The sequence below is a fragment of the Carettochelys insculpta genome, chromosome 23, assembly GCF_033958435.1.
Source record: "Carettochelys insculpta isolate YL-2023 chromosome 23, ASM3395843v1, whole genome shotgun sequence".
In the NCBI taxonomy this organism is placed as follows: Eukaryota; Metazoa; Chordata; order Testudines; family Carettochelyidae; genus Carettochelys; species Carettochelys insculpta.
The window spans coordinates 21,780,881-21,807,258 of NC_134159.1; the positions used below are offsets into that span (position 1 = coordinate 21,780,881).

General features: G+C 57.3%; 1 protein-coding gene across 1 annotated transcript in view; it reads right to left on the minus strand.

The window, feature by feature from the left end:
• Positions 1–1,049: 1,049 nt before the first annotated feature.
• Positions 1,050–26,378, minus strand: part of CHD5 (chromodomain helicase DNA binding protein 5) — a 77,069-nt gene continuing 51,740 nt past the window's right edge. Inside the window, exons 30-40 of the mRNA XM_075018200.1 lie at positions 25,917–26,076; positions 18,648–18,727; positions 17,005–17,128; positions 15,399–15,488; positions 14,350–14,487; positions 12,696–12,804; positions 12,063–12,195; positions 11,093–11,288; positions 8,875–9,038; positions 8,353–8,467; positions 1,050–4,104 (exon numbers count right to left, since the gene is read on the minus strand). Of these exons, the coding sequence (XP_074874301.1) occupies positions 3,986–4,104; positions 8,353–8,467; positions 8,875–9,038; positions 11,093–11,288; positions 12,063–12,195; positions 12,696–12,804; positions 14,350–14,487; positions 15,399–15,488; positions 17,005–17,128; positions 18,648–18,727; positions 25,917–26,076 (1,428 nt within the window). The 3' untranslated portion in view covers positions 1,050–3,985. The remainder of the gene's footprint in view (positions 4,105–8,352; positions 8,468–8,874; positions 9,039–11,092; positions 11,289–12,062; positions 12,196–12,695; positions 12,805–14,349; positions 14,488–15,398; positions 15,489–17,004; positions 17,129–18,647; positions 18,728–25,916; positions 26,077–26,378) is intronic.

The following is a 26,378-nucleotide window of genomic DNA, read 5'->3' on the forward strand; positions in this document are numbered from 1 at the left end:
GAGCTCGGCTCGTTACTGGGGCAAGGCTGCCGCAGCCCCAGCTGTGCCTCCCCAGTGCCAGGTCTGTCCTGTCTTACGTTCAGCCCTTGTATGTAAATAACACACCTTTGTAGCAGGGGTGAGGGGTCAGCTGCTTCATCCCTGCCCTACAGCACTAGGGGCTAGGCCCAGCCAGCTGAAAGCATTGTGCTGCTGAATGACTCCTGACTGATACTCAGCTACTGTATTTATGGAATGACAATAAAAGCCCGGCCTGCTGTGTGTGGCTGAGGGTTTCCTTGGCCGCGCTGCACCAAAGGGAGAGCCTGGCAGCATCCGTCCCAGCAGGAGCATCCTGCACTCATGGTAACAGGGCCTCCCAGCACCTGCTGTGTCTCTGCCTGGGCGCGGCTGGGCCCTGCCCTGCGCTCCAATGCCAGCCCAGGGGCTCTTGTGGCTGCGTGTTCTGAGCAAGCCATGGTGGCCCTGGAGGGGGGGGAGAGGGAGGCAGCACCCCCAACACACACACAGTAAAGCTGCTTCCTGTGCAAGTGGCTGCAGGCCTTGCCCTGGCTCAGCTCCCCCCACCCTGCTGTACCCCCACTTCAGCCTGCATGCTCAGCCCCAGGCTGGGAGTGAGAAACCCTATCAAGGCACTGCTGTACTGCGGCGAAGGTGCCTCCCTGAGCCCCTGCCCATGGCCTGTGCGCTGGAGGAAGGGAAGAGCGGCAGCGTGGAGCCTGGGGAGCCAGCCAGGGCTCTGGGGGCGGGTAGACACCTGCAGGGGCTCCTGCTTGCCTTGCCCCATCTCCCCGCCCCCTGCTTGGTGAGTGATGGGGAGAGGAAAGGCTGGCAGGATCCTTGCCCTTTTCCTCACTCAGTGCGTCAGCCCTGCCGGCGTGCACAATGCCTCACCAAGAGGGGGTTGCAAGAGATGGGGGGGTGGGGGCTAAAGGCACGGCCAGAGGGGCCCATGGTCTGGCTGCTGTAACAATAAAAATGGGGTGGGGGGGGGGGGGCTTGCTCATTGATTCCTTTTTTGAAAGGCTTTATTAAAACACAGAAACAAAAACAAGTACGCACAGAGTACAAAGTAAAAGGGGGAGCGCGTCTACACCAGGGCAGCACGGTTCGTTAGTAGCGCCAAATAACAAACCCAGAATCAGGAAGGCAAAGGAGCTGTAAGTGTGTCTGGGTTTCCTGCTGCTTGTCCCTGCTGCGGCCTGTAGTTCATGGTGCTTTTATCATGGGTTACATTTCGTTGGGGGTGGTCTTCTAACCAGGCCTTAATACGAGCCCCACTGACCAGGCCTGAGGCTATTCCTGCCCTGGGCCTGTCACAGCTACAGTTACTAGTGGACGTCCACCCTGCAGTGCAGAGAAGCATGTTTAAGAGCTTGCCGGGTTGGGGTGGGTGGTAATTTTTACTAATTTAGCCAAACCAGGAGGGAGCCCCACTTCCACCTCCCATGTCTGGCTGGGAAGAGGGACTGTGCGTTGGAGGGCAACAGGCCAAACAGACCAGTTTCACATAACCCAAAACCAACCCCCGCTACAGGATATATGATGAGCGAGGTGCCAATTTGCCCCCACCCGAGTCCATTAAAAGTCTCAGCCCTCATTTAAAAAAATCTTGCCCCCCAGCAAGAGGCCAGGCTCCAGTACGCCAGCTGCCCCCACACGGGCAAGGGGCCTGCCTGCAACGCTAAGGATACGCCCACTCCTGCCCGGTACATGCTTGCATGGCTCAGTTGGTTCTGCTGGAGGCCAGGCTGCTGCCCAGTGCCCACCTCCCCAGCAAAATGCAGCCACCTCTGGTGTACCACTGCACGAGCCCTCCCAGCAGCACACACGTGCACCGCTCTGCCTCTCCCCCGCCACCCCAAGGTGACCCACTCCAGGGCTTACAGGCACCAGCCATGAGCACGGGCTTTCCCTCTGCTTGTGCATCAACCAGCCTGGGCTGCAGGGCAGCCAAAGAGGTCATGGGGCTGGCCTGACACACTACTGCACCAGCATTGATAGTGGCCCTGCGCCATCTCGACTCTCTCTCCTCCTCCGCGCCCCCCCCCCCCCAACCAGCACACGGTTGCAGCACACCCAGCAAAGCCTTTGGCCTGGTAGGAGGCTGAAAGCGGGCACCAACCATGCAGCTTAGCAAGCCCCCCCGGGGGGGGGGTGTGTGTGTGTGTGTGGGGCAGGTCACCCAGCCACCACCTCAGTGGCATGGAAACAAAGGCAGCCAGTGCCTGGTGGGGAGACACCCCAGCTCAACAATTACACGGCATTGGGGGGTGTGGTTGGGGGACAGCAGGTGACACCACCCCCAAATCAATTCCATGTTTCACCTCTGTGGGGCATGTGCCACAGGGGAGACCTGAGTCGGGGGGGGCGGGGGTTAGGCAACCTGGTAGGGCACAGGTTTGACACCACCCCACCCCCTGACCCATACACACAGCAGTGGTCTCGCTAATTTTTTTCCTGTGTCCAGAATAACTGTTGTTGGGTGCACTGAGGCCCAGGTGGCTGTGCGCCACCACACCCTGCTCTGCTAATGCGATGGGCTGGATTTGAGGCCCCCCCCACCCACGTGGCCGACCAAGCACCCTGGCACGCCTTGCTCCTCTCCCATCACTCCACCTTTGTGCCAGGGAGCTGTGGGATTGCCAGGTGCAGCAAAGCCACAGCTGTGCCTGTGGAGTTCCTGCACCCGAGCTACCAGCCTGTGCACGGAGGCAGGCGGGGGTCTCCAGAACCTTCTGCATGGCCACTTGTGTGGCCAGCCTCTGGCGGCAGCACTGCCCTCCTGCAGCGGGCGCTGGCTGGCACCCCAGCTCCTCCCTGCAGTAGTGTGTTGTGACGGGAAGCAGAGTGGGCCAAATCAATCCTCGTAGAAGGCAGCGAGCACAAAGCTGCGCTCTTCTGGCAGCCTCCCCCGGGCAGGAGCATGGCGCCAGGGCCAGGCCCCTGCCCTTTTCGTCTCTGGCCCAGGGAGGAGGCTGCCCTCCGTCTTAGGACTCAGACAAGGGGTCCAGCAGCCCCTCAGCCTCAGCTAGCACAACTGCAACGTCGCTGCCTTGGCAGGCGCTCAGCCCCGACTGGAGCAGGCCTGCAGCAGGAACCTACTCGCCAAGCCCCACCCAGCAGCAAACACCTGCTGCTTAAGTGACCAGTGCTGGCGCCAGCTGCCCAGCACTGCGAAAGCAGGGCCTGGCTCTCCCGCTGGGCCATGCAGGAAGGTCTCAGACGGGGCACCGGGCATGTCCCATGTCAGAACAGTGCCTGCGTCGTAGCTCACTTCATCCTAACACCCCCCTGCCTCCCCGGCTGCTTGCTGCCCCAGAGCTGTGTACTAGCTCCGTCAACTGCTCCCTGCGAGCACAGGCTGGGGAAGCCACGTGTGCGGTACAGGCAGCGAGCGGCTAGGAACTAGAAGCACCATTTAAGCCATTCCCTCCTGGCCTGCCAGGAGCCCTGCTCTAGCCCCGTGAACATAAGCCATAGCAGGCACACCCAGCAGCACAGCACTTGCATTCTCCCTTGCTGCCCATGGAGGGCTGGCAGGACAGCAGGTGCACCGTCCTGCCCGCGGATGGGACATTTGGCAGCAGGACAGTGGCTGATGGGCTTGACGTGTGCATGCATTTGCTCAAACACAAAATGGACATAAAAATAGTACGAATGCAGGAGGCTACAGAACAGAATTACACCTGGCTCCTGACACATTAGGGTAACTGGGCTAGAACCAGAGCTTCCAGGGCCATCTCCCTTTAAATCTGGTACGTGTCAATAAAAACAGTGACATCAATACTGTGACTAGATACTCCCATCAGAACTCAGCCAACGTTGTCAAGACAAACTCTTCAAGTCTTCAATAAGAAAGTGCAAAAAATGTACAAGGAACTCAAATCCCCTTTGCAGAAGTTCTTGCAATGGGCTGGGGGACGGTTTGTTTTTAAACATGAGCAAGGCAGACCCAGGGTCCCAACACCCACTGGGCTGAGAGTTAGTCTTCAATGCAGATGATATCCCCAAGCTTCCCTTTGCGTTCCAAGGCTGCGCCCTCTTTCAGTGACTCGGCTACTTTTTTATCAGGGTGGCTGGCGGGCGGCCCATTGGGTGTTGCTGCAAAAACAAAAGTGAATATATTACAGGCCACCCGGGTTCCACCCCCTGCCTGTCATGTTTGCTATCCCGGGTGGGCTCGGACATGTCGTGCAAGGCAAAGCAGGCGTGACTGGTCACACCAAGCAGGGCAGGCAGGCCCAGGGGCCAACCTCAAGGAAATGCTCTTAGAAGCAGGCACACCAGCTCCACGCCCCTTGCCCGGTGCACACAGCTGTGTCCAGTGCACAAATAAGCACCACACACGAGCACAGCAAATGCAACATTCACACAAGATGGGCCTTGCGGCCCTGTGCACGTGGCTCTGGCTGCTCACGCCTGTGCACTACTAGGAATGCCTAATGCGTGCTGGCTTGTCAGAGCTGCTGTCTGGCCCTGGGTAAGCAGCTGGCCAGGCTGAGGAGTGAGCGGCACAGGGTGAGCTCTCAGCCTTCTCAGGCAGTAGCTGAAAAGTCAACGTGTAGCCCTCAAGGCAAGGTGAGTCACTGGGCAGGAAGGACCATGCAGCTGAAGGCCCTGAGGGAATGGGGATGGGGCATCACCATCAGCAGGACTGTGGATGAACAGGTGCCAAGAACCAACCACTCACAGAAAGAAGCCCGAGTTAGCCACTTGCAGCCGTGCATGGCAGCTGTTCCCACGCGCCCTTTGCTGCCCGCGTGTGGCATGATCAGGGCAGGCCGGCTGAGCACAGGGATGGATTGCCCAGGGAGGCTGTGGAATCTCCGTCTTTGGAGACTGTTAAGAGCAGGTTAGAGCAACGGTGTCCAACAGGAAGTCAAAGATCACCACACTTGTGGTTGTCGGCCTTCCATATTCACCACATTCCCCCGCCCTCGCACTAAATAACGCCCTCCTCCTCCCCCAGAGCCAGGCTTCCGGGCCCCTTCCATTCTGATCTCATGCTAGCACCTCTCCAGAGCCACCGCTGGGGCTGAAGCCACCACATGCTTCTCCCACCAAGCACTGGGGCGCGTGCACAGAGTGGGCAGGTAGCACTCCCCGCAGGCGGCTCTCAGGAGGAGCCATTTAAAGGCGCCACGAGCTGCAAGTGGCTCCAGAGCCTTATTGGCCACACTGTGCTATGCCGTTCCCCTCCGTGAGAGTGGCAATCGTTCTGGACACTGCGGTGTTAGACAGACCCTGCCACGCAGGGCCAGGCTGGTGCTTGGTCCTGCAGTGAGTTCGGGGATTGGTCCCTCTCAAGGTGCCGTCTAGTCATACAGTTCAATGATTCGGTCTCTGGCGCGCTGCTAACAAGGGGCCGGTCTGCTCACCCTGGAACCTGGCTGCTCATGGGGGCAGAACCCCGGCCACAGTGCCTACAAGGCGATGACCGAGCTGGGCGAGGGTGTTCCCCAGAAGCAGTTCTGACATGACATCCGCTGTGGCCAGATGCAAAATATGACTATTAAGCCACATGACCTCAAGGAATCATTTTGGGAGGTTTAATCTCGTCAGCTGGAAAGTGCTCCTGGGGCCTGTGGGGGCGGGTAGTTCCTGTAGCTCGCCCTCATGAACCAGAGCCCAGGAGCTGGGTTTTGCTCTACTTCCATCTAAAGTCAGGATGGCTGGCGGGGGTTGGCCTCATGGCCGGGGAGCTCCTCCTGCCCCTGCACACTTTACAGCAGCTCAACTCCTGGGTCTAGGAGGAAACTGCAGGACAAAGCTACCTGAGAAGCTCATCCCAGGACAGGAGCATTGCGCAGAGACAAGGTGCTGCTAACTCTCGACCTGGGTCAGGACAGGCTCGCCGTCAGGACTCCAGTAGGATAATGCCAAGCTGGAAGCACAGGCCTTGGCAGGCACTGACAAACAGCCCCCGCTGTGCTCTGCGAGCAGGCTAGCCTCCCAGCACGGCTGCATGGGGCTGGCCCTGGACAAGCGAGGCACTCGGCCCGGCAGACAAGCACACACTGGAGCCACCCGAGATAGTGCCCAGACAGCAGCAGGATGGCCACTGCCATAGGGCAGCAGCAGAGACACCCTCGGGGCAGGATGAGCTGCAACGCCTGCGCCGCTCTTCCATGCACTAGCTCAAGCAGCGTTAGCATGAGTCTTGCACCTGGCTGCAGTGCAGAGCTGCCCTGGGAATGCTGCCCCTGGAAGCCTTGGCACAAGACTGCCCCAGGGCATGGCAGCGAGGGCAGGAGGGGAGGAAAGAGCCCTGCAAAGCGGAGCACTGTCCTGGCTGAAGCCTGCTTGCCGATGGACAATCCCTATTGCCCACTGACTTGGCTGCCATGAGAGACAAGCAGGACCCTCTGGGTCAGCAAGAGTTGTCCCAGCACTTGGGTTGTTATCTGAGATGCGACGGGGCCTGCAGCAGAGACTGAAGGAGAGTTTTATCCATGCCCCCACAGTAAAACTACACGGGAGGAAGGGGCGGTGGAGCCCATGCAGCTGGGACTGCTGTGTACGTTCGCAGCCTAGGTGGTAGCTCAGACAAGAGACAAACCAAGGAGAAGGACAAAGAAGTAAATGGAAGCAAGTCCTGGAATGAAAGAAGATTCTGGCCACACGTCAGGTCTCACTGTGTGCTCCCCACACTGGCTGTTCATCTCATGGTGATGAGCTTCCCCAGTATCTGCGCAAAGCCAAACACCATTCTGACTGCACAAGTACAAGCAGATACTGGGCTCAGAGTAAAACCTGAGTCTCTGGCAGGTGGCTCATCCATGGGCTTTCCAAAGTCCTAACCTGGAATTTGGAAGGGACGACCCCAGCCAGGCTCCTTGCAAAAGTACACCTGGTATTTACAATGATGTATGCAGATGCACATCTCACAGAGCTGGAAGGGACCTTGGGAGGGTATTGAGTCCAGTCCCCTGCCCTCTTGGCAGGACCAAGCACCATCCCTGACAGATTTTTCTTTTTAATCAATTTGCCCCAGACCCCTAAATGGCCTCCTCAAGGACTGAGCTCACAACCCTGGGTTTAGTAGGCCAAAGCTCAAACCACTGAGCTCTCCCTCCCTCTGCACACACTGTTCTCAAAGCAACACAGCGTATCAGTCTAGGGACTGCCTGCCTGCCTTTCTTCGGGAGCAGACAGGAATGCCAGGCTTGTTTTGAGGAAATGGCATAAAACCAGCAGAAACTGTTCCATGCTCAGAGAACGAAAGGCAGAGACTCCACAGCCCAAGTGTGTTGGTGAACCTGTGACACGGGGAGCTCACTGCTGGTACCACACACAGGACTGCAGCTGTGCGTACAGGAACAGGACTCTTCTCCAGACACGTCTCCAAAAAAACAACACTGAAGCAACCACAATAGTGGGTCTGAGATGAGTCTCCCCCCAAACATGACTTCATAAAGACAGGCACACACGCCCCAGGGGCTGCAAACACTCTCCGCGCTGAAAGAGAATTGCACGTAATTTGACAGCCCATATCCTTACAGAGCAGGAGCTACAGATTCATAGCATCTGAAGAAGTGAGTTAACTCACGAAAGCTCATGCTCTAAACTTTTCTGTTAGTCTATAAGGTGCCACAGGACCCTTCGTTGCTCTACAGATTCATAGCATGTGCAACTAGCAATCAGCCCCCTTCCGAGGCGCCCTAGAGCCCTGCTCATTCCCGTGTTACTTTAAGCATGACACGGATGAAAAGTCTGACCCCGTCAAACCAAAGAACAGAGGTGCCACTGCTCCTTGGCACTCGTGGGCGCAAGCCCATGGAAGGACTGGTCAGAACCCAAGCGGGGACCCAGACTTTCACTCCAGCATCTCCTAAGCCACTGCACCAGTCACAGCTGCTCTCTGAGGACTATCCCTGGGACAGATTGTTCTGGAGGAAGCACTCGCCCAGCAGTCGGTGCCCCTTTGCGAACCCTGCGCTTTCACCACAGACCATCAAGCACATCCAACACGCTGCAGCAGCATGACTAGGGGCCGTGTCCAGGAGACACCAGAGCTGCCTCATCCAAGGAGAGAGCCCAGTCTGTACGCTGGACTCATCAACTCCTTCCACCTTGTGACTGGCGGACAATCATGTTACTAGGCAGCGCCTAAGAGATGGGACAATACAAAACGTTGAGCAGATAGTAAGAAGTGTGGCCTTACCTCAGGTGGGAATAAGAACTGGAGAGGAAAATCTTGGAAACGGCTAAATATCTATTGATAAGAGAGAAAACATCTTGCTTGCCCAGTGGTCTTTGGCTTTGCTTGTGGCCCACTGAAATTTGCCACTTTAATCTCTGCATTTTTTTTTTTTGTAGAAGAAGAGTCTGCTAGAAAACTTAACCTACCGGTTACATAAGGTCCCAGTGGCATCTGACTGTAGTTGACAATCCCACCGGGCCCCGGCCCTCGGAAATTTGGCCCAAAGTTGTTGCTGTAGAGCTGGGAGGATCCAAAAGTACCCTGGAGGGATGGGAGAAAACAACAGCTGTTCCGAAGAGCCCAGTGCTCCCCGGAGGAGACACAGTGGGGTCACTGGGAGACATCCCAGCGCAGCGGCTTCATTTTCACTCTGGCAAACAGCCCCGGTCTCCAGAGTGCTTTGCTGGTACCACCATGCTGAGCATGGGAGAAGGGCCGAGGAGGAGGAGAAGGTTGGCCTATGCAGGGAACACAGGACGTGGCCTACAGATATTAGAGATGGAACAGTCCTGTGAGGCCCACACACCCAGCTCGGCCAGGGAATGCCTAACATTGCAGCACCCTGAGATGCTTTGCCAGGACTCCCCAGGCAGGTCACCAGATGGGACAATTCCCCAGGCACAAGCCAGCCTGCCCAGGCCCTGGGTTTATTTTCAGCTCTCGCTGACCTGCTGGACAGTGGGGTCTCCTCCACGGTTAGTGAGGCGACTCAGGATGCTCCGTTCAGACATCTGCAGGCGAGCGGCCACTGGTGGTATCCTGGAGAGCATGGAAGGCAGGCGGGTCACATCCGCCTTCATGTCGCTCAGCAGCTCCTCAAGCTGGTTCAGAACTGCAATGCACACACACGGATTACCGGGGGCTTGGAAACCTGCTCTCCCACACTTACATCCCGGGGAGGGAGCAGGCACCCAAGGCGGGGACGCGGTGAAGGGACCCAGGAGCCGGCTGTGCTGAGAGGGAGGGATCCTCACAGGCTTTGGGCCCCTCCTAACTCCACCCGTGAGCCCAGCTGGCGTTGGAACCCCACTCTGCAATGCTGTGAATCATGTGCCCCCTCCTAGTGCTAGTGCCTCAGCCGCCAGCCTGTGTGTCTGGGCACGTGCAGCCAACAGGGAGCTGCTTGTCTCAGGGCTGCTGCCAGCCTCGTGTTGCGGTCCTGCCCCGGCATGGCTACTTGTATTTCTGGTGTGTCTTTGTAAACCACAGCGACTTGCCAGTGCTTCCCCGCGCACGGCTCACCCCCAGCACAGTGCTGCTCTGCTCCCTGGGGGTGTTGTCAGGTGGCATCTGCAGCCAACAGCGAGGACACTTGGAGCCCCCTGGAGCAGCTGTTTTCTGCCTGGCACAAGCTACACACTGCCTGCTCACACGGTCAATTCCGGATTGCTGGGGCCAGGGCCCCTGCACGCTCCAGCCCTGTCCTGCCACGGCTCAGCAGAGTCCGACATGCTGGGGAGCTCAGCACCCGGCCTGGGGCAGTCAGGAAAACGAAGGGAGGATTTAGGGGTGGGAGCCCTGCAGAGGTCATTGCCACTGCACAGTGTTTCCCAACTTTAAAACAGTCGTGTGCCCCTTCCAGGACTGTGGTCAGATCAGCGCACCCCCTCCCGCCCGTGCCCACCCAGTGCTTAGCGCCTCATCCGTTTTCTGCCATGCACCCCGTAAAACCTGCTCACGTACCACTGGTGGTACACGTCCCACGCTCCGAGAAGTACTGCTGTAGGGCAAGGCCCAGTGTCAACCCGGGCACCACCCAAAGAGAAGCAAATGTCCCCGGGGCACTGCTGCCAGGAGACCCTGGTCCCCAGCCCCCCAGGAATGCAACAGCAGCTTTGCCCAAGGTCCCTCCCATCGGCTCCACTGTTAGAGCCCAACGGTCGTCCCCTGTGCCTGTGAATCTACTGGGACAGTCGGTCTGTTACCGGAGGCAACGTGACCGGCCTAGCACACAACACTTGACAGACCTGGGCTCTACCCACAAGGCTGGCTACAGAGGGGCAGGGCCTCCTTTGACTTTGGAAACAATCCAGCCTGATGGTCTGTTGGTGACCGATTCCAAACTCATCCAGCCCAGGGCTGTTCGTCCTTGTTAACGCCAGGCTTCCGGCCTGACTAGCTGGGCCTGCTGCTTTGTCCTGTGTGTGTGAAAAGCACATTCCTGGTTACCCTGGCTGGGTGGGGAGACCCTCGCTGCACCCTGGGCTAGGCAGCTCTGCCCCAGATCAATGCACCAGATGCAACCAGGGCTCATGGGCGGCTCCTCCACCCCTAAAGCTGGGGTTTCCTGGGCCCATTTATCAAGCGGTGCTGCAGGAAAACCCTCCGTTACCTCCCCAAAGGAGGGGCCGCAGCACAATGCTCGGGTCCAGGGTGGCAACCTCAACCTCCACACATGCCTGGCAAAGCCGAGGTGATCTTCCAAGAGGTGCCTCTGCCTGGGCGCCTGAGCATGTCTGGCTGGACGCAGGTCCAGCACTCCTCACTTGCTCGCTGTTCTTGCCCTGCCTGGGCCTGGGGGCACCATGCACTCCCTGCGGTGGCTGGTGAGCAGGGAATACTCAAACAGGGCTCCCCGGACGCCTGCACCTAGCAAGCGGCCCCTACCTAGGGGGTGTGGAGTGTGACAGGCAGGGCTCTTCCCTGGTCTGCATCATGGCTTCTCTTCTGCTCTCGCTGCCTCATGGGCACTCGCATTTCCCTGAGGTGGGGTAGGTGGGCTGGGCTGTGGTAACAACCCTGTGAGACACACACACCAGCCGGTCACCGCCCCAGGCCCTATCTCTGCCCCTGCAGTGGGTGGGGAACACTGCAGCCCCTTGCTGGCAGCGGCTGGCGCTCCTCTGACCCTGGCGAGTGAGGCTCCAGGCAGGAGCAGGCTCAGACCTTTGTGCAGGACAGCGTTGGCTGGCTTGTTCCCAGCCAGGGACTCTTTGGAGAGGTGCTGGTGGCTTTCAGCAAGGCACTCCACTTCAGCCAGACGGGCATTCAGGGCCATGGCCGGATGATTGGGGTCCTGGCTCATGTTGAGGTACGCCGCCCTTCGCAACTGTTCCTCTATCACCAGGGCCTGCTCCAGCAGCTGAGACACAGGGAGGCGTCAGGGCCGGATCCTCCACAGGGACAAATCGGGGCCGTGCTGATATACGCCAGCCAGCGGTCGTGTCCCCGGCTGCCCCACTTGTCTGACACGGGGGCCCAGGAGCCACTGAGCAGGGAGTGGACTTCCCCACATCCCTGCCCCACAGCTTTACCTTCTCAGCACGGTGGAAGCGGAGGGGTCAGTGCCAAGCAGCTGTGGCTGAAACGGGGACTGGTTCCTGCCAGCTGCTCTGACTGGTGGCAGAACACCTGGCCACTATGGAGTAGGTAGAGACCCCTTGAGGCCAGCCCACGGCAAGGGGACCGGGACAGCTTTAACTCACTCCCAGTAGGGGTCTGGCAGGGGAGGTCAGATGCTGAGCCTCACAGGACAGCTGATTTATACCATGCAAGTTCATGCAAGGCCACAGCAGCGCCTTTTGCTGAGCTGCGTAAGAACAGAGGGAATGGGAACCATGCACTCCTCCCCAGGCAGCCTGCTCCATGGGCCCCGATGCCTGACAGGAGGCCCACAGCCTAGTAAGGCGCCAGGCAGCTCTCTCATTGTACTGGGTCGGTGCCACTCCATACAAGATGCGCAGCACAGGGGGTCAGTGGCTGTCCACAGCCCCTTCCCTGTGGGCTGTCTCTGGTGACCTCTCCCTGGCTCTCTTCAGGCAGCCAGACACATCCACAAGGCCAGCAGCCACCACCCCCCGACCCTTTGCCACAGCTCCACTGGCCTTGCTTCAGCGGGGCACCTGCCCCGGCTCACCTTGAACCGTCGGGCGAGGAACTTGTTCTTCATCTCCAGGTAGTTCCCCTTGTGTATCTCCGACTTGAAGGGCTCGTTCAGAATCATGTAGCGCGGGTCATTCTGGATGTCCTGCCAGCGGGCATAGCCGTGGCTGGGGTGGGGAGGGGGTTAAGGGAAAGGCCAGACTCCCAGCTGCACTCTCACTGGGGAACCAGGGGCTTCACTAAGGTCTTGTCCACACTTACTGCAAGATGAGCGCAGGAGGCTCAATCCCCCCGGGGTCGATTTAGCAGGGCTAGTAAGGACTCGATAAATGGACTGCTGATTGCGCTCTCGTGGCCTCTGGTACTCTGCCAGAACAAGAAACGTAAGGGGAGTCCATGGGGGAGTTTCCCACACGAAACCCCTGCAGTGGAGACACCTCAGTAACTCAACCTGCAGTACGTGGACACCATCTGTGATGGCCACTCGGCTGGAGCTGGTACCTGAGTCCCATGCGTCCCCATCGTGTATCCCTGGCCTTAGTGGCACCCAGCAGAAGTGATTGAAAGATGAAGCCCTCACTCGTGCTGATGCCCTCCCATGGCCCAGCCTCCCTGGTTGCCTCCCTCTCCCCATGGACCAGGACTCTCTCCGCAAGAGGAAGGATACGTGACAATTCCCGCCAGCAGCCAGTAGTCGTGCCGCCGGTGCCAGATGTCATAGATCTTGCCCGAGGAGATGGCAGCTCTCTCCTCGTTCTGCCACAGTGTGTGCAACTCTGAGAAAGGAAGACAGCCCCGTTCAGCGGCCGGCAGCACGGCCACACACCTGCCGACACGCCAGGCAGGGCCAGCCAAGGGCACGCGCTCCTGCCTGCAGTCACTTGTATGGGGCCTCGGACCCATTTCAGCCCCTGGCTAATGTCAGCCACCACCTAAGTCCACTGACACCTCAGAACCTAACTGCAGGTATCGCAACCCCCACATCGTCCGCCTTCTCATTCTGAGCAGCTATGACCCCTTTGGGAAGGGCAAATCACTGGCTGCGGGAAGCTGCCAGGTCATTAGCTACAATGGCTATTTACTTTCCCCACACCACAGACAACTCCCGCTACTAAGAGCTGTGTTACTCAGGCCTGGCTACTGGCATTCTGAGCACCAGCACGCAGCTAGAGGCCAACAGATTTAAGTACACAGTGGGCAGTGCTATCCCTAAGCCTTAGGAACAGGCGGTGGGGTGAAGGAGGTGCGCTCTCACTCTCTCTTTCAACCTGGAGGGTGCACTTCATTACCACATAAAGTTTCTAACCCAGGACCCATTGTGGCAAGAGCCCCACACGGAGCCCACGGAGCCGCCTGGCACTGCACGTTGGTTTAATGTTTGCAGTTAACGATTCCTTCAGTGCCACAGCAGGCTCTGACTGTGGCTACAGTGGATGCTGTGATCACTAGGACATCAAAACTTGCCCTCAGGGTGGGACTGAGAGGCCGGTTAAGAAAAAGGAGCTGACAGGAAGCTATAGAAAAGGGCCAGCTGTTTAGTCTCAAGTGTAGGGAGTGTGTACGAAAAAAGGGGAGGGTAGCATTTCTGAGCAGACCTGCTCGCCTGACTTAAATCAGGGAATAAACAAAGAAAAAACTCCCAGGGGATCGCCGTGTTAGTCTGTCATTCACAAACAGGCAGTCCTGGGGCACCCTGGAGATGAGCAAACTTACAGGCTCATGAGCTTCTGTGGGTAAAACCCACCTCCTCAGCTGGATTTGGAGATGGCTGTCTGAAAAAATAGTTCAGACTGTCCTTTGCAGCATCTGCAGTGCCAATAGCTAAGGTCACAAAGGCCAGGAAAGGAAAGGGAGTGTGATGAGAACATGAAACTGACTGGCCTAGCTTCTCAGGCCAAGACAAAAAGTCGTATCGGGCATAACTGCAGTGAAGGAGCTTTAATTCTTATTGAGCTTCCTCTGGCAATATTCTGTGGAGTTTTATTAGTCGCCCGGGCGTAGGTCCTACAACATGATCTGAGTGTACCATGCAGCTGATGCTGAGGTGACAATGACACACTATGAACAGGCTGATGATTACAGTGGCACCACAGACCACAGCAGCAAAGGACTGAAGCCATCTCCCTGGGCTGCACTCTCCCCAGCAGCCAGTGACTGCTAGCATAGCACATAGGCCTGGCATTGCATTCTGGGATGGGAATTCCACCCTTTTAAAGCACCGTCAGACTCTCACTGAAAACCTGTGCAAAGATTGTGCAGCTTTCACATGCAAATGCTTCTAAAGCAACCGGGGTGCTCTGAATCCACCCAAGCCCTGTTACCTGTAAAGCCGCCATCAGCAATGTTGAACATGAATCTAAAGTTCATATTTTTATCCTCCTTCTTCCCATCCTCCTCTTCCTCTTTTTCACCATTTTGCTGAGTCTCACTCTGCTCCTTCTCTTCCACCTTGGTATCCTCTGCTTACCAAAGACAGCAAAGTCAGACAAGCACGACAGGCTCTGCCCTAACGCCATTCTCTGGAACTGTAGGCCGAGCATTGCGCTGTGTGTACTGTCCCCTGGCCCCCTCGAGCACCTGGCGCACCTCCAGCCAAGACACTCATGGAGTTAGTAATGGGCTAGTTGGCTCTGGGTGTGAAATCGACACCCCACCTGGGAAAGGAAGTAAGTGTAGGTGGGAGTGTCAGTTCTCCAGCCTTACACTAGAGCCGCCGGCTTAGCTGCTGGCGCTAGGAAGTGGGGGCGAGTGTTGGCAGCTGAGCATTACTGGAGTCTGCACTGCGCTTAAAAACCCCAGGCTGGCCTAGGCCAGCTGTCTCAGGCTAAAGGGTCATTTCCTTGTGGTGCAGATGTCTGGGCTCTGCAGGGTCCCAGGTGTGCACACCAGGAAGCCCGAGACAGCTGGCCTAGGCTGGCCACAGCTGTCTAAATGCAGCATAGACAGATCCTTCACAGCCTCTGCAGGTCCGTTGCAGGGTTCACACTGACTCTCCGCATGGTGCTGAACCCGTCTCCGCTTGTGAATCTAACCCACCAATGGAAAGTCGGCAGGAAGCAGCAGGGGGCTACCAGGTGACCTGCCATTTTCCATGGGGCTTGAGCTGCAAACATGGTCCATAAATACAGGTGCACGTCAGAATGAAACGTGCGCCCATCCGGCTGGATCTAGCGTCGGTGGGTACATACGGTGCATGGCCTGGAGCACAATGCAATGGTGAAAGAATGGCAATAGCTGTTCCTCCTCCCCTCCTGAGGAAATACACTTCAGAAACACACACAGCCGTGCACACGGCACTCTGTGACACGCACAACACTTGACTCTACACTTCATCCATTCTCAGTTGCAGTTGAGGACATGGGCATCTTACCTGGCTTGAACTCTTTGTCCTCCCCTTTCCCTGGGCAGGCATTTAATTCTGCCTTTTCCAGGGGCTTTTCTTTTTCTGGAATTGCCTCCTCTGCAGGAATGAAACAGGGTCAGGAAAGAAGACGAAGAGGCGGAGTGGGGATGTTTAAAAGAGACTACCAGTGCCCATCCCTTGCCTGCATATCACAGCTGGTAGACACGCTGCCCACAGGACGGTTTGCGATCAGAAAACGCAGTTTCATCAAATGGAAACAGTTTAGAGTGCGACGGAGAAAGGCTCAATTCGAATGTCATAATTATGCTAATAAAATGGCAATTGCTTTTTCTAGAGACAGGCTCCGCGCTAACACCCACGCAGCCCGGCTCATGCATGAAGGTAAACTCTCTGATTGGGTGAAATTCCCCTGTATGCAAGGGGTCAGCCCAAGCCCTAAGCCCCCCTGTAACGTCCTGCCTAGCGGAGCACAGCCTGGAGCGGAGTGCGGATGTCATCCACCCGGAGTGGGGATACCATTCCGCGTATAACGAAATTGGCAAAACAAAGTACATGAAAAACTACGGGGAAGTCCCACATGCCCCCATAACTGAAGACTATATTGTGACGCATGGGCCCAGTGAAGGCTGCACAGGCAACCCTAGCTCTGGCATCTCCTACCGTGCAGGTAGCTGACGTTGTACCTAGGGGGTTACAGACAATATGACCGTAGCAGAAGGCGAAGGTGGCCAGCCAGTCCCATTATGTGCGACTGTAATGCCCCATTATACAACACGGGGAGAGTGTGATTCCTGCCCCTCTGGGCACCACCGCACAGCACCAGAATTATGGGACCAGCTGTCCTCCTAGCTGGGGGAAGTGGTGGGCTGCAGAATTGCCAGGCCTCCCCAAGGCAAGGTTTGGGGAAGTGGCCCTGTGCCCCCAGAAAGGACAGGGGCTCCGACAGCCCTTCAGCACCACCCAGAGCATGTGTAACCCACACACCTAGTGGGTGTGGGTCTCTGTCCTATGTAGGGGTCCCTAGACCACTTACAGGGAGAAACATAAGAACAGCCGCACTGGGTCAGACCAAAGGTCCATCCAGCCCAGTATCCTGTCTGCTGACAGCAGCCAGTGCCAGGTGCCCCAGAGGGGGTGAACTGAAGACAATGATCAAGCGATTTGTCTCCTGCCATCCACCTCCAGCCTCTGACAGTCAGAGACCAGGGACACCATCCCTACCCCCTGGCTAACAGCCTTCTGTGGAACTAACCTCCATGAATTTATCCAGCTCTGAGTCTCCTCTGCAGCCTGAGCTGCGATGCATCTGGCTTTCAGCTCCAACTGGAGAAGCTCCTGCACTAAGCTCCAGAGGTCCCAGCTAGGACTCTGCCTATTGGGAGTTACACATGCCGCCGGGGCTCCATTGGGGATTTAAAGGGCCAGGAGCTCCAGCCGCCACTGCCTATTGGCAGGCCTGTGGGGGAATCCCATATGAATGCACACAGGGGCTTGCACGCGGAAGGGAAGGATCTCTGGGGTGGTGCTGTGACATCTGGCTCTGCCCCAGACTGGGCGGGGGCCGGGCAGACCTGCGGCACATGCAGCAGTTACTCAAGACAGGCTGCCTCACCTTTCACTGGCAGCAACAGCTCAGCCTTCTCGCTGTCTTCTGCTTTCTTCTCTCTCGGTCTCTCTTCGTTTCCGCAGCTCTCCGGGTTCTCCTCGGTCTCAGCTTTCTCTGCACTTCCCAGCCCCTTGACGCCAAGCGGGGACATCCCATTAGCCACTGGCGCTCAAAGGGCTTAGGGCACATTGCTGCCAAACTGCCCCAGCCATAACTGCCCAGAGGCACACGGTCCAGGAGCCAGCCCTGCCTCGTGCCCTGGCTCTGAACCGCTCGGCCTCAGCCTCCCTCTGGGGCACAGGGGCTGCCGGGATCGGTTACACAGGCGCTTCAACCAGGGTGAGTGAGGGAAGGCGGGAGCCCAGCCCTTCCTTTGCAGAGCTCCGGCTCACTGGGTGGTGCTTCGCAGCACGTGCAATTACCACCCCCGGTTCTGTGGGCCCCAGGCTGATCTCTGGCCCTGTGCGTAGAGACCCCCACCCCCCCACGTGCACGTGCACACGCACACGCACACGCACACACACACACTGGGGGAAGGTCACAGAGGTTAGGAAATAGTTACCTGAACAGTAACCCTGAGCGGTGCCCATCCCTGCGAGGGGCCCTGGGGACACCCAGCTGGGCTGAGCTGAGCACCACAGAATTTCGCAGTTGGGTGGGCTGCCCTTTCCTCGCTTGGCAGACGGGCGACGATGCCAAAGGGGCCACACGCCGGCCCAGAACTGGGACTAAGGGCCAGGCCAGCAGGGCTCCCAGGCCAGGATCAGGGCTGGGGCCAGTACGGTGAAGACCTGTCGCTCTCTCCAGTTTGGGACCGGAGTTGAGACTGGTAAAGTCTCCAGGCCAGGGCTCAGGGCCGGGCCAGCAAGGACTCCTGCACGGCCCCAGGTGAAGGCTAGGCCTGTGTCCCAGCAGGGGCACGGGGCTGGCTGGTACAGGCGCTCAGTTGCTCACACTGCCATCTGGGAGGACAACACAGAGAATGCTCTGCACACCCTCAGATGAAGTTGGGGGGCGGCAGGGGTGGGCTGCCAAGCACAGGCCAGACACCACCAGCTGCATGGAGCTGGGGGCAGCTCCTCAGAGCAAGGAGCCAGCTGACTGGAGCTGTTCGGCAGTGCACCCAGGCCTGGCATCCCCGTGCAGGGCAGCACGGGGAGACGGGGCGACACGACGGGGCAGGGGAACTGCTGCTCATGCCTGAGGCTGGGGGATTGGCGCTCAGCACGCTGGAGGCACAGACAGCCACAGAAAGCCTTTTGTGGAAACAGCGCTAGCCCAGAAGGGGGCAACGCCTGAAGGACACCCCACGGCCCAGAGAACACCAAGGCTCCTGGGAGAGCAGAATGTGCAGCCCCTCCCTGAGGAGAGGCTGCCTGGAGCTGGGCTGGGAGGAAGAATCACATCCCTGGGCCAGTGCGGGAAGGGGTCACAGAACGCCCTGTCTGAGCCCGAGCAGGTCTGGCTGGCAGGTCATGGACCTGCCTCTGTCGTAACTGCACCACAGGAAGAGGCTGGAACACAGGACTAAGGGCAGTGGAGAGAAAACTGCTGGTTCTGCCCCTCTTTGCTGCATGCTGGGGACACTGCATGTGCTGTCCATGGGGTGTTGTGACCACCACAGATGAGGGTGAATGTACCTCCCCTACCTGGCTCTCAGCCATCTTCTTGGGCTTTGGCTCCAGCTGTTCCTTTTCCTCTTGGAAGCCCAGGGGCCCTTCTGCTTTGTCTGAAACAACAGCAAAACACGCTCCTGTGAAACGCTCTGGGCTGGGCCATTAGCCTGGTGCTGTCAGGTGACATGGACCCCTTGGAAGTCAAGCCTCATCCTCCTACAGAAACTTACCAACTCGAGTCCAAAGGTTACCAGCAGGAAGCTGGGTTTTAAGTCAACGTTGCCAGTTATAGGTGACTTCGTCCTGACTGTGGAAAGAGATGCTGCTACTTTGGCACCTGTGAGAGAGTTGGGTCTAACTTCCCATTGTCATTGAGAGGGGAAAGAGAAGTTACTCACCTGTAGTAACGGTGGTTCTTCGAGATGTGTCCCCGTGGGTGCTCTACAATAGGTGTCGGGCTCGCCCGGCGGCGCAGATAGGAAATCTTCCAGCAGTTTCTCCTGGATCGTGCATGCACCGGCGCGCGCCGCTCCCCTGCGCGCCCCCGGCCGCGTGCGCGATCAGGTCCCCGCCAGTTCCTTGACCAACCGCCTCGAATGCTCCTGAAAAACACTAGACAGAGATCCGAAGCGGGGAGGATGGGCGGGTGGTGGAGCACCCATGGGGACACATCTCGAAGAACCATCGTTACTACGGTGAGTAACTTCTCTTTCTTCATCGAGTGTCCCCATGGGTGCTCCACAATAGGTGACTACCCAGCAGTAACCCAAGAAAGGAGGTGGGTAATCGGTTTATGTGCAGCTCGCCCCCAAGAGGACTGTTGTCGACAGACGGGTATCCTCTTCGAATACCCGATGTAGGGCATAATGCTTGGCAAAGGTGTCGTAGGATGACCAAGTCGCTGCTCTACAGATGTCTTTCAAGGCGATGCCCTTGAAGAAAGCTGTTGATGCCGCCACCGCCCTGGTGGAGTGAGCCCTAGGCGGGGCCAGCAAAGGGGTCTTTCGAAGCTCATAGCACATTTTTATACAGGACACAATGTGCTTTGAAATTCTCTGGGAAGAGAGGCCTTCCCCTTTTGACCTGGGAGTGAGAGACACTAGAAGCCTGTCCGTTTTCCGGAAGGATTTAGTTCTGTCTATGTAGAAGGCCAACGCCCTCCTCAGGTCCAGGAGATGCAGGTGTGCCTCTTTGCTGGAGCTGTGAGGCTTCAGGTAAAACAAGGGTAAAACTATTGGTTCGTTAAGATGGAACTCTGAAGAAACTTTTGGAACAAAGGCTGGGTGCAGCCGTAAGGTTACCGCCTCCTTTGAGAATACTGTGGAGGGCGGCATTGCCATAACTGCTGCGAGCTCACTGACCCTGCGAGCTGACATAATTGCAAGGAGGAAGGTTGTTTTTATCGTAAGGAGACGTAGGGGAACTGTGGCTAATGGTTCAAAAGGTGGACCCGTTAGCGTGCTGAGCACTTAGTCCAAGCTCCACGATGGTGGAAGCGGATTCCGAGGGGGGTACAGGTTTACCAGCCCCTTCAGGAACCTGGTAACGATAGGATGGGCAAATACCGTGGGCCCCTCCTCTGCATGCCGAAAGGCTGATATAGCGGTGAGGTGGACTTTTAGCGAGGATAGGGAAAGCCCGCCCCTCTTGAGGTCCAATAAGTATTCTAGTATTATCGGTATAGGAACGTCAAGGGGAGCTAACTGCTTGGCGGAACACCAGGCTGTGAATCGAGTCCATTTCTGCTTGTAGGTCTTCCTGGTGGAGGTCCTTCGGCTACATTCCAGGACTTGTTGTACTCCCTCCGTACATGTGCTTTCTAAGGAGCTGAGCCATGGATTAGCCATGCTTGTAGGCACAGGCCCTGAGGGTGCGGGTGCACTATGGACCCCTGAGCCTGTGTGAGTAGGTCCGGAGCCACCAGTAGAGGGAACGGTGGGCGGTCCAACATGCGCAGAAGCAAGGGAAACCATTGCTGCCGATCCCATGTTGGGACTACTAGTATCATGCGAGCTCTCTCCCTTCTGGCTTTCTGCAAGACCTTGTGGATAAGCGCTGTGGGGGGGAACGTGTAAAGTAGGGGGCCCTTCCATGAAATCATGAATGCATCCCCCAGGGACCCCCGCCCCACTCCTGCCCTGGAGCAGTACTGGGGACACTTCTTGTTGTGCTGGGTGGCAAACAGATCGATCTTGGGAAACCCCCATGTATGAAAGATCGGTCGTAGCAGATTGGAGTGGATCTGCCACTCATGCGTGAGTGCGAAGCGCCTCCTCAGCTGATCTGCTTTCACGTTGTGAGCGCCCGGCAAGTACGAGGCTTTCAACGTTATGTTGTTGGCGATGCACCAGTTCCACAGTCGGACTGCTTCCGCACATAGGGCATGGGATCGGGCTCCTCCTTGTCGATTTATGTAAAACATAGTGGAGGTATTGTCTGTATTGATCCCGACTACTTTGCCATATATGTGGTCTCGAAAACGTTTGCAGGCGTTGAACACTGCTCTGAGCTCCAGTATGTTTATGTGCAGTGTCTGTTCCGCAGGGGACCATAGCCCTTGCGTCACTTTGTCGCCGATGTGCGCTCCCCATCCTATGTGGGAGGTGTCGGTAGTAAGAAAAATAGAGATTTGCGGTTGGTGAAAGGGCACCCCTGCTAGCAGGTTCTTGGGGTTTACCCACCATGCCAGGGATCTGCGCACCTCTGTCGTGGGCGACACCACCCTGTGGACAGTGTGGGATGCCGGTTTGTAGACGCTCGCCAGCCAATGCTGCAGGCTTCGCATGTGCAATCTGGCATTTTGTACCACAAACGTCGCTGCCGCCACGTGGCCCAGCAGCTGTAGGCACGTTAAGACCGGCACCGTGGGGCTGTATGTGATGACTTGCACCAGCGAACTGATGGCGTGGAAGCGGGTGTCGGGTAGGTACACCCTTGATGTGATAGAGTTTATACGTGCCCCTATGAACTCTATGTCTTGTGTGGGTTCGGTCTTTGACTTCGCGAGGTTGATGACTAGGCCCAGCGAAAAAACGAATCCGCTGTGACGCGTATCATGCGTAGGACCTCTGCCTTCAAGGCTCCTTTCAGTAGGCAGTCGTCCACGTATGGGAATATAAACACCCCCTGCCTGTGCAGGTAGGCTGACACCACTGCCAGGGTTTTGGTAAAGACTCTGGGGGCCGAGGAGAGGCCAAACGGAAGAACCCTGTACTGGAAGTGTTCCTTGCCAACCATAAAGCGGAGGAAGCGCCTGTGTGCTGGGTGGATCGTTATATGCAAGTAAGCATCTTGTAAGTCGAGGGCTGCAAACCAATCTCCATCGTCCAGTGCCGTGAGTATGGAGGCGACTGTAATCATCCGAAAACGTTGCTTGCATAAGTAGCGGTTGAGGCCCCGAAGATCTAAGATGGGCCTCCAGCCTCCTGTTTTCTTCTCTGTGAGGAAGAAACGTGAATAAAAACCTTTCCCCTGGAATTGTTCCAGCACTCTTTCCACCGCCCCTATGAACATAAGGTGGTCCACCTCCTGCTTGAGCCTCGCCTCGTGGGTAGCGTCCCGGAGGTGAGGCCTGGAAGGAGGCTTCATGGGTGGGAGCGACTAGAAGGGGATTGCGTAACCCGTGGCTATGACCTCCAGCACCCATTTGTCTGCGGTGATCTTTTGCCATTGGGAGTGAAACGGTCTGAGGCGATGATGGAACATGAGATGAGAATGGTATTGCGCAATGGTGGTGATAGTGCAGCCCTCGACATGCCCGTCAAACTTGTTGCCTTTGGGCCTGTCCCGAGGGTGTACGGCTTTGTTGAGAACGTCGCCTGGGAGTTCTGTACTGTTGCTGTTGTTGATGTCACCCTTGGTCGTAGCCCCGCTGATACTGCGCACGCTGGGGTTGGTACGGGTAGCATCTTTGCTGAGGGTAATATTTTTTCTTCCTATATGGAGGAGTATAAATACCCAGGGTTCTAAGTGTAGCTCTCAACTCCTTACTAGAGTGGAGGACCGAGTCGGTTGCGTCTGCAAACAACTTTTGCGTGTCAAAGGCAAGATCCACGATCTTCGCCTGTAGGTCCCTCGGGATACCCGATGTCTGGAGCCAGGATTCTCTATGCATGACCACTGCTGTAGCCGTTGAGCATGCCGCCGTATCTGCCACATCCAGGGCAATCTGGACTCCCGTTCTCGAAGCTGCGTAGCCCTCTTGCACAATTGCCTTTAACACTGGCTTCTTATCTTCCGGAAGTGAATCCATGAGAAAAGTAAGTCGGGAGTAATTATCAAAATTATGGTTCGCTAGGTGTGCAGCATAATTTGCCATTCTCAGTAGCAGGGTAGAAGAGGAATATACCTTCCTGCCAAACAGCTCTAGCTTCTTGGCATCTTTGTCTGATCCCCCCGATTTGTGCTGAGAAGTCTTTGACCTCTGCTGGGATGACTCAACCACCAAAGAATTTGGTTGTGGGTGACTGAAGAGGAACTCCATGCCCTTTGCCGAGACGAAGTACTTCTTATCCGCTCTCTTGTTCATAGGCGGAGCGGAGGCTGGAGTCTGCCATATGGTGGTGGCTGACTCCATAATGGCTTCATCCAGCGGTACAGCAATTTTGGATGAAGCCGGGGGTCTCAAATTTTTCAGGAGTTTGTGATGTTTCTCCTGCACTTCTGCCGTTTGAATGCCTTGCGTGAAAGCCACCCTTTTAAACAGCTCCTGGAACTGTCTGAGGTCATCCGGGGGAGCGACAACCCCAGGGGCCCTGGCCTCATCTGGGGAGGATGAGGAGGAACCACTAGGATAAACCTCCCTCGAACTCTCAGGTTCCTGCGGCCGATGATACACCTGCTCACTGGAGGATTGCGAAGGAAAGTCTCGGGGTTCTAAAATTAACTCCCCTTGAGATAGCTGTGTTTCCATCCCCGATCGAGAGTGTCCACGGGGGTATTGGACTGCCGGGGGGGACTTGCCCCTGGGCATAGGCCTGGGGTGTCTGTGTCCAGCATAATAAGAACAACCGTGGCAGCACGGGCACAGGTCCAGGGATGGAGACCTGGACTACTCTCGGGGTGTGTAACCCCGATGTCTGGGAGAGCGAGACCTCCGCGATGACACAGATAGCGGTGAAACTGGTTTGTGGTAGTACTCCAGGGGATCCAATCCCAGAAAGGGTGAAGGTGGCCCAAGCCATGGTGACATTGGTTGGAGGAACGGAGAAGAAGGTTCTGGATAGGCCGGTGGAGACCCAGGCCTTCTGGGGGAGGGCTTGTTGTCAGTAGCAGCGCAGCCCTGTCTGGTGAAGGGCTGCGGTGCCGGGTTTTTGTTCTTGCCCTTCCCCTCCCCTGTGGGGCTGGCACCGCCCCCTCCCGCACCGGAGATCTTGGCCCCGCTGTCGGTGCCGCGCTCGGCCTGCTCAGCTGCGGTGCCGCGCGGGTAACGTCCTCCGGTGCCTGCAGGCTCCGTGCCTGTTGACCCTGCACCGTTGGTGCCGCGGGGGTCGGTGCCACCTGCGGCGGTGCCACCGGTTCCGGTGCTAGCCTGGCCGACGCTCTAGGCGCTGCGCGCGCCGGCTGTTTTGTAACCGGAGGCTCAGCCTCTGCCACGTGCGCTGCAGTGCTGCCGCTTGCCTGAGTATGCGGCTGGGGGCTATGTGCTCCACTCGTCCTGCTCACTGAAACTGCCAGCAAGGATCGAGCTGGGGAGAGCTTCCTCCGTTTCTGCACCAAGGGGGTCAAAGAAGCTGCCTTCCTCTTGTGGAACCCAGAGGGCCCTTCTGGTTGAGGCCTCTCCAACAAGTCCGGCTGGAGGGCCTTGTCAAACAAGAGCATTTTAAGACGCATTTCTCTGTCTTTCCTGGCCCTGGCTGTGAGCTTAGCACAGTGGGAACACTTCTGGGTAACGTGTGATTCCCCCAGGCACCGGATACGTTCACTGTGCCCATCGGAGGCCGGCATAGCTTCACGGCAGGACTCACACTTTTTAAAACCTGCAGAGGCCATCGCGGTGAGTCTTGTACTGTTAATAGGGTACTTAGCACTCAATCCGTGCCTGTTTACCCGATCGCGGACACCGGCCTGCAGGGCAGCAGGCGGCCTACTGGCCTTACGTCCACTCTGCTTCTCCGCTCCTCTCTCTCTTTTTATTATATATATTTTTTTTATATTCTCTTTGTCCTCTTTGGTTTTGTTTTTTTTTTTACTGGAAAAAAACAACAATTTACGCATAGAAACACTATCTAATCTGACTCTGGCCATAGCCTGAGCGGATTCCGTCTGCAGCCGATGGCGGTTGAGAAGGAACTGGTGGGGACTGGATCGCGCACGTGGCCGGGGGCGCGCAGGGGAGCGGTGCGCGCCGGCGCATGCGCGATCCAGGAGAAACTGCTGGAAGAATTCCGATCTGCGGCGCCGGGCGAGCCCGACACCTATTGTGGAGCACCCACGGGGACACTAGATGAAGAAAGACCAGCTCACCGCTATGCTAGAACTCAACCAAAGTCCCAGCATCTGGCCCTGTGGGTCCCAGCCTCTCTGACACAAGTGTTTCAGTGAAGAACAGTTGGTACCACAGTAAGAGGGCATCTTTCCTCAGCACAGACAAGCCACCCAGGAGCCAGGGTCACAGGTGAATTCACTTGATCCAACCCTGTCTGCAGTAGGGACAGGGGGACCAACAACCTCCCTGGGTCCCTGGGCAAGCGGTGGGGGAGCATGGTGCCATGCTCCTGGAAGGGGTGGGGCCTTGGGCAGGAGGGGCAGTGTTGGGCAGCATTTTAAATAGCCTGGGACCCTGGCCACTGCTGCTTCTGTGACAGTGGCAGGAGCCCTGGGCCCTTTTGAATTGCTGGGCTCCAGGGCAGTTGCCCCCTTTCGCTGCCCCACCAGCAGGGCTGAGCAGGAGTGAGGTTGCATAGCTGGGTGTGCGTTTTTCGCTGGTCTGTTCCGTGTGCTGACCCGGCCAGCGCCTAGCTCAGGAGGAGATAACGGGTGCTGAGAACTCGCGTTCACGCTGCAGCACAGCCAGCCTGTGGGCGGCGCGATCACAGAAAAGTCAGCAAGGTGCTGCCAGCTCAGTCATGGGGGCTGAGTCTCAAAAGGGACATGGGATTTTGGGTGCCCAGCTTCAAACACCCTGCAAGGGCCTGGTTTGCTGAGGGGGGGCCCAGCTTCATGGGGTCCCCAGGCCCTTTTAAGGCTTCTCAAGTTGGGCAGGCAAACAACACTTGCCACCTTCGGACCTGGGCCCATCGTGCGCTCAGTAGCTTCTGGGGCCCAGATCATGCTCTTCGTGAAGCAGCTGGTCATATTTACCTGGCTGTGCCGCTGGCCCAGTCTGCATATGTGCTGGGCTGGCTGGGACGGGAGTGTTGGGATCGGAAGAGACAACCTCGTTGGCTTTCTTGCCCTCCGGCCCCTCTGGGATCAGATCAGGGGTGCTGTACTTCCCATTGACATGCTCAAATTCCTGCACCTGGGGCACAGAAACGTCAATGGGTAACACACGGGGCTAGCTGGTGAAACACAGTCAGACAGCAGAGCTGTCAGTCAAAGATCCCAGCATCCTAGAACCAGGCAGACTGTGCCTGTCAGTGCCTGGGTGAGAGCAGGGCACTGTGGGCTTTGCTCGTTTGCATCCAGCAGCCAGATACTTCAGCAGATCGGATTGGCCAGAGGAGCTGCCTCCCTGGTGCCCAGACCAGCCAGGGCACTCTGCAATTTTGCAGCAGTCAAGGCTCAGGAATGACAGGCACCAGCTCTGTTAGGGGTGCTAAC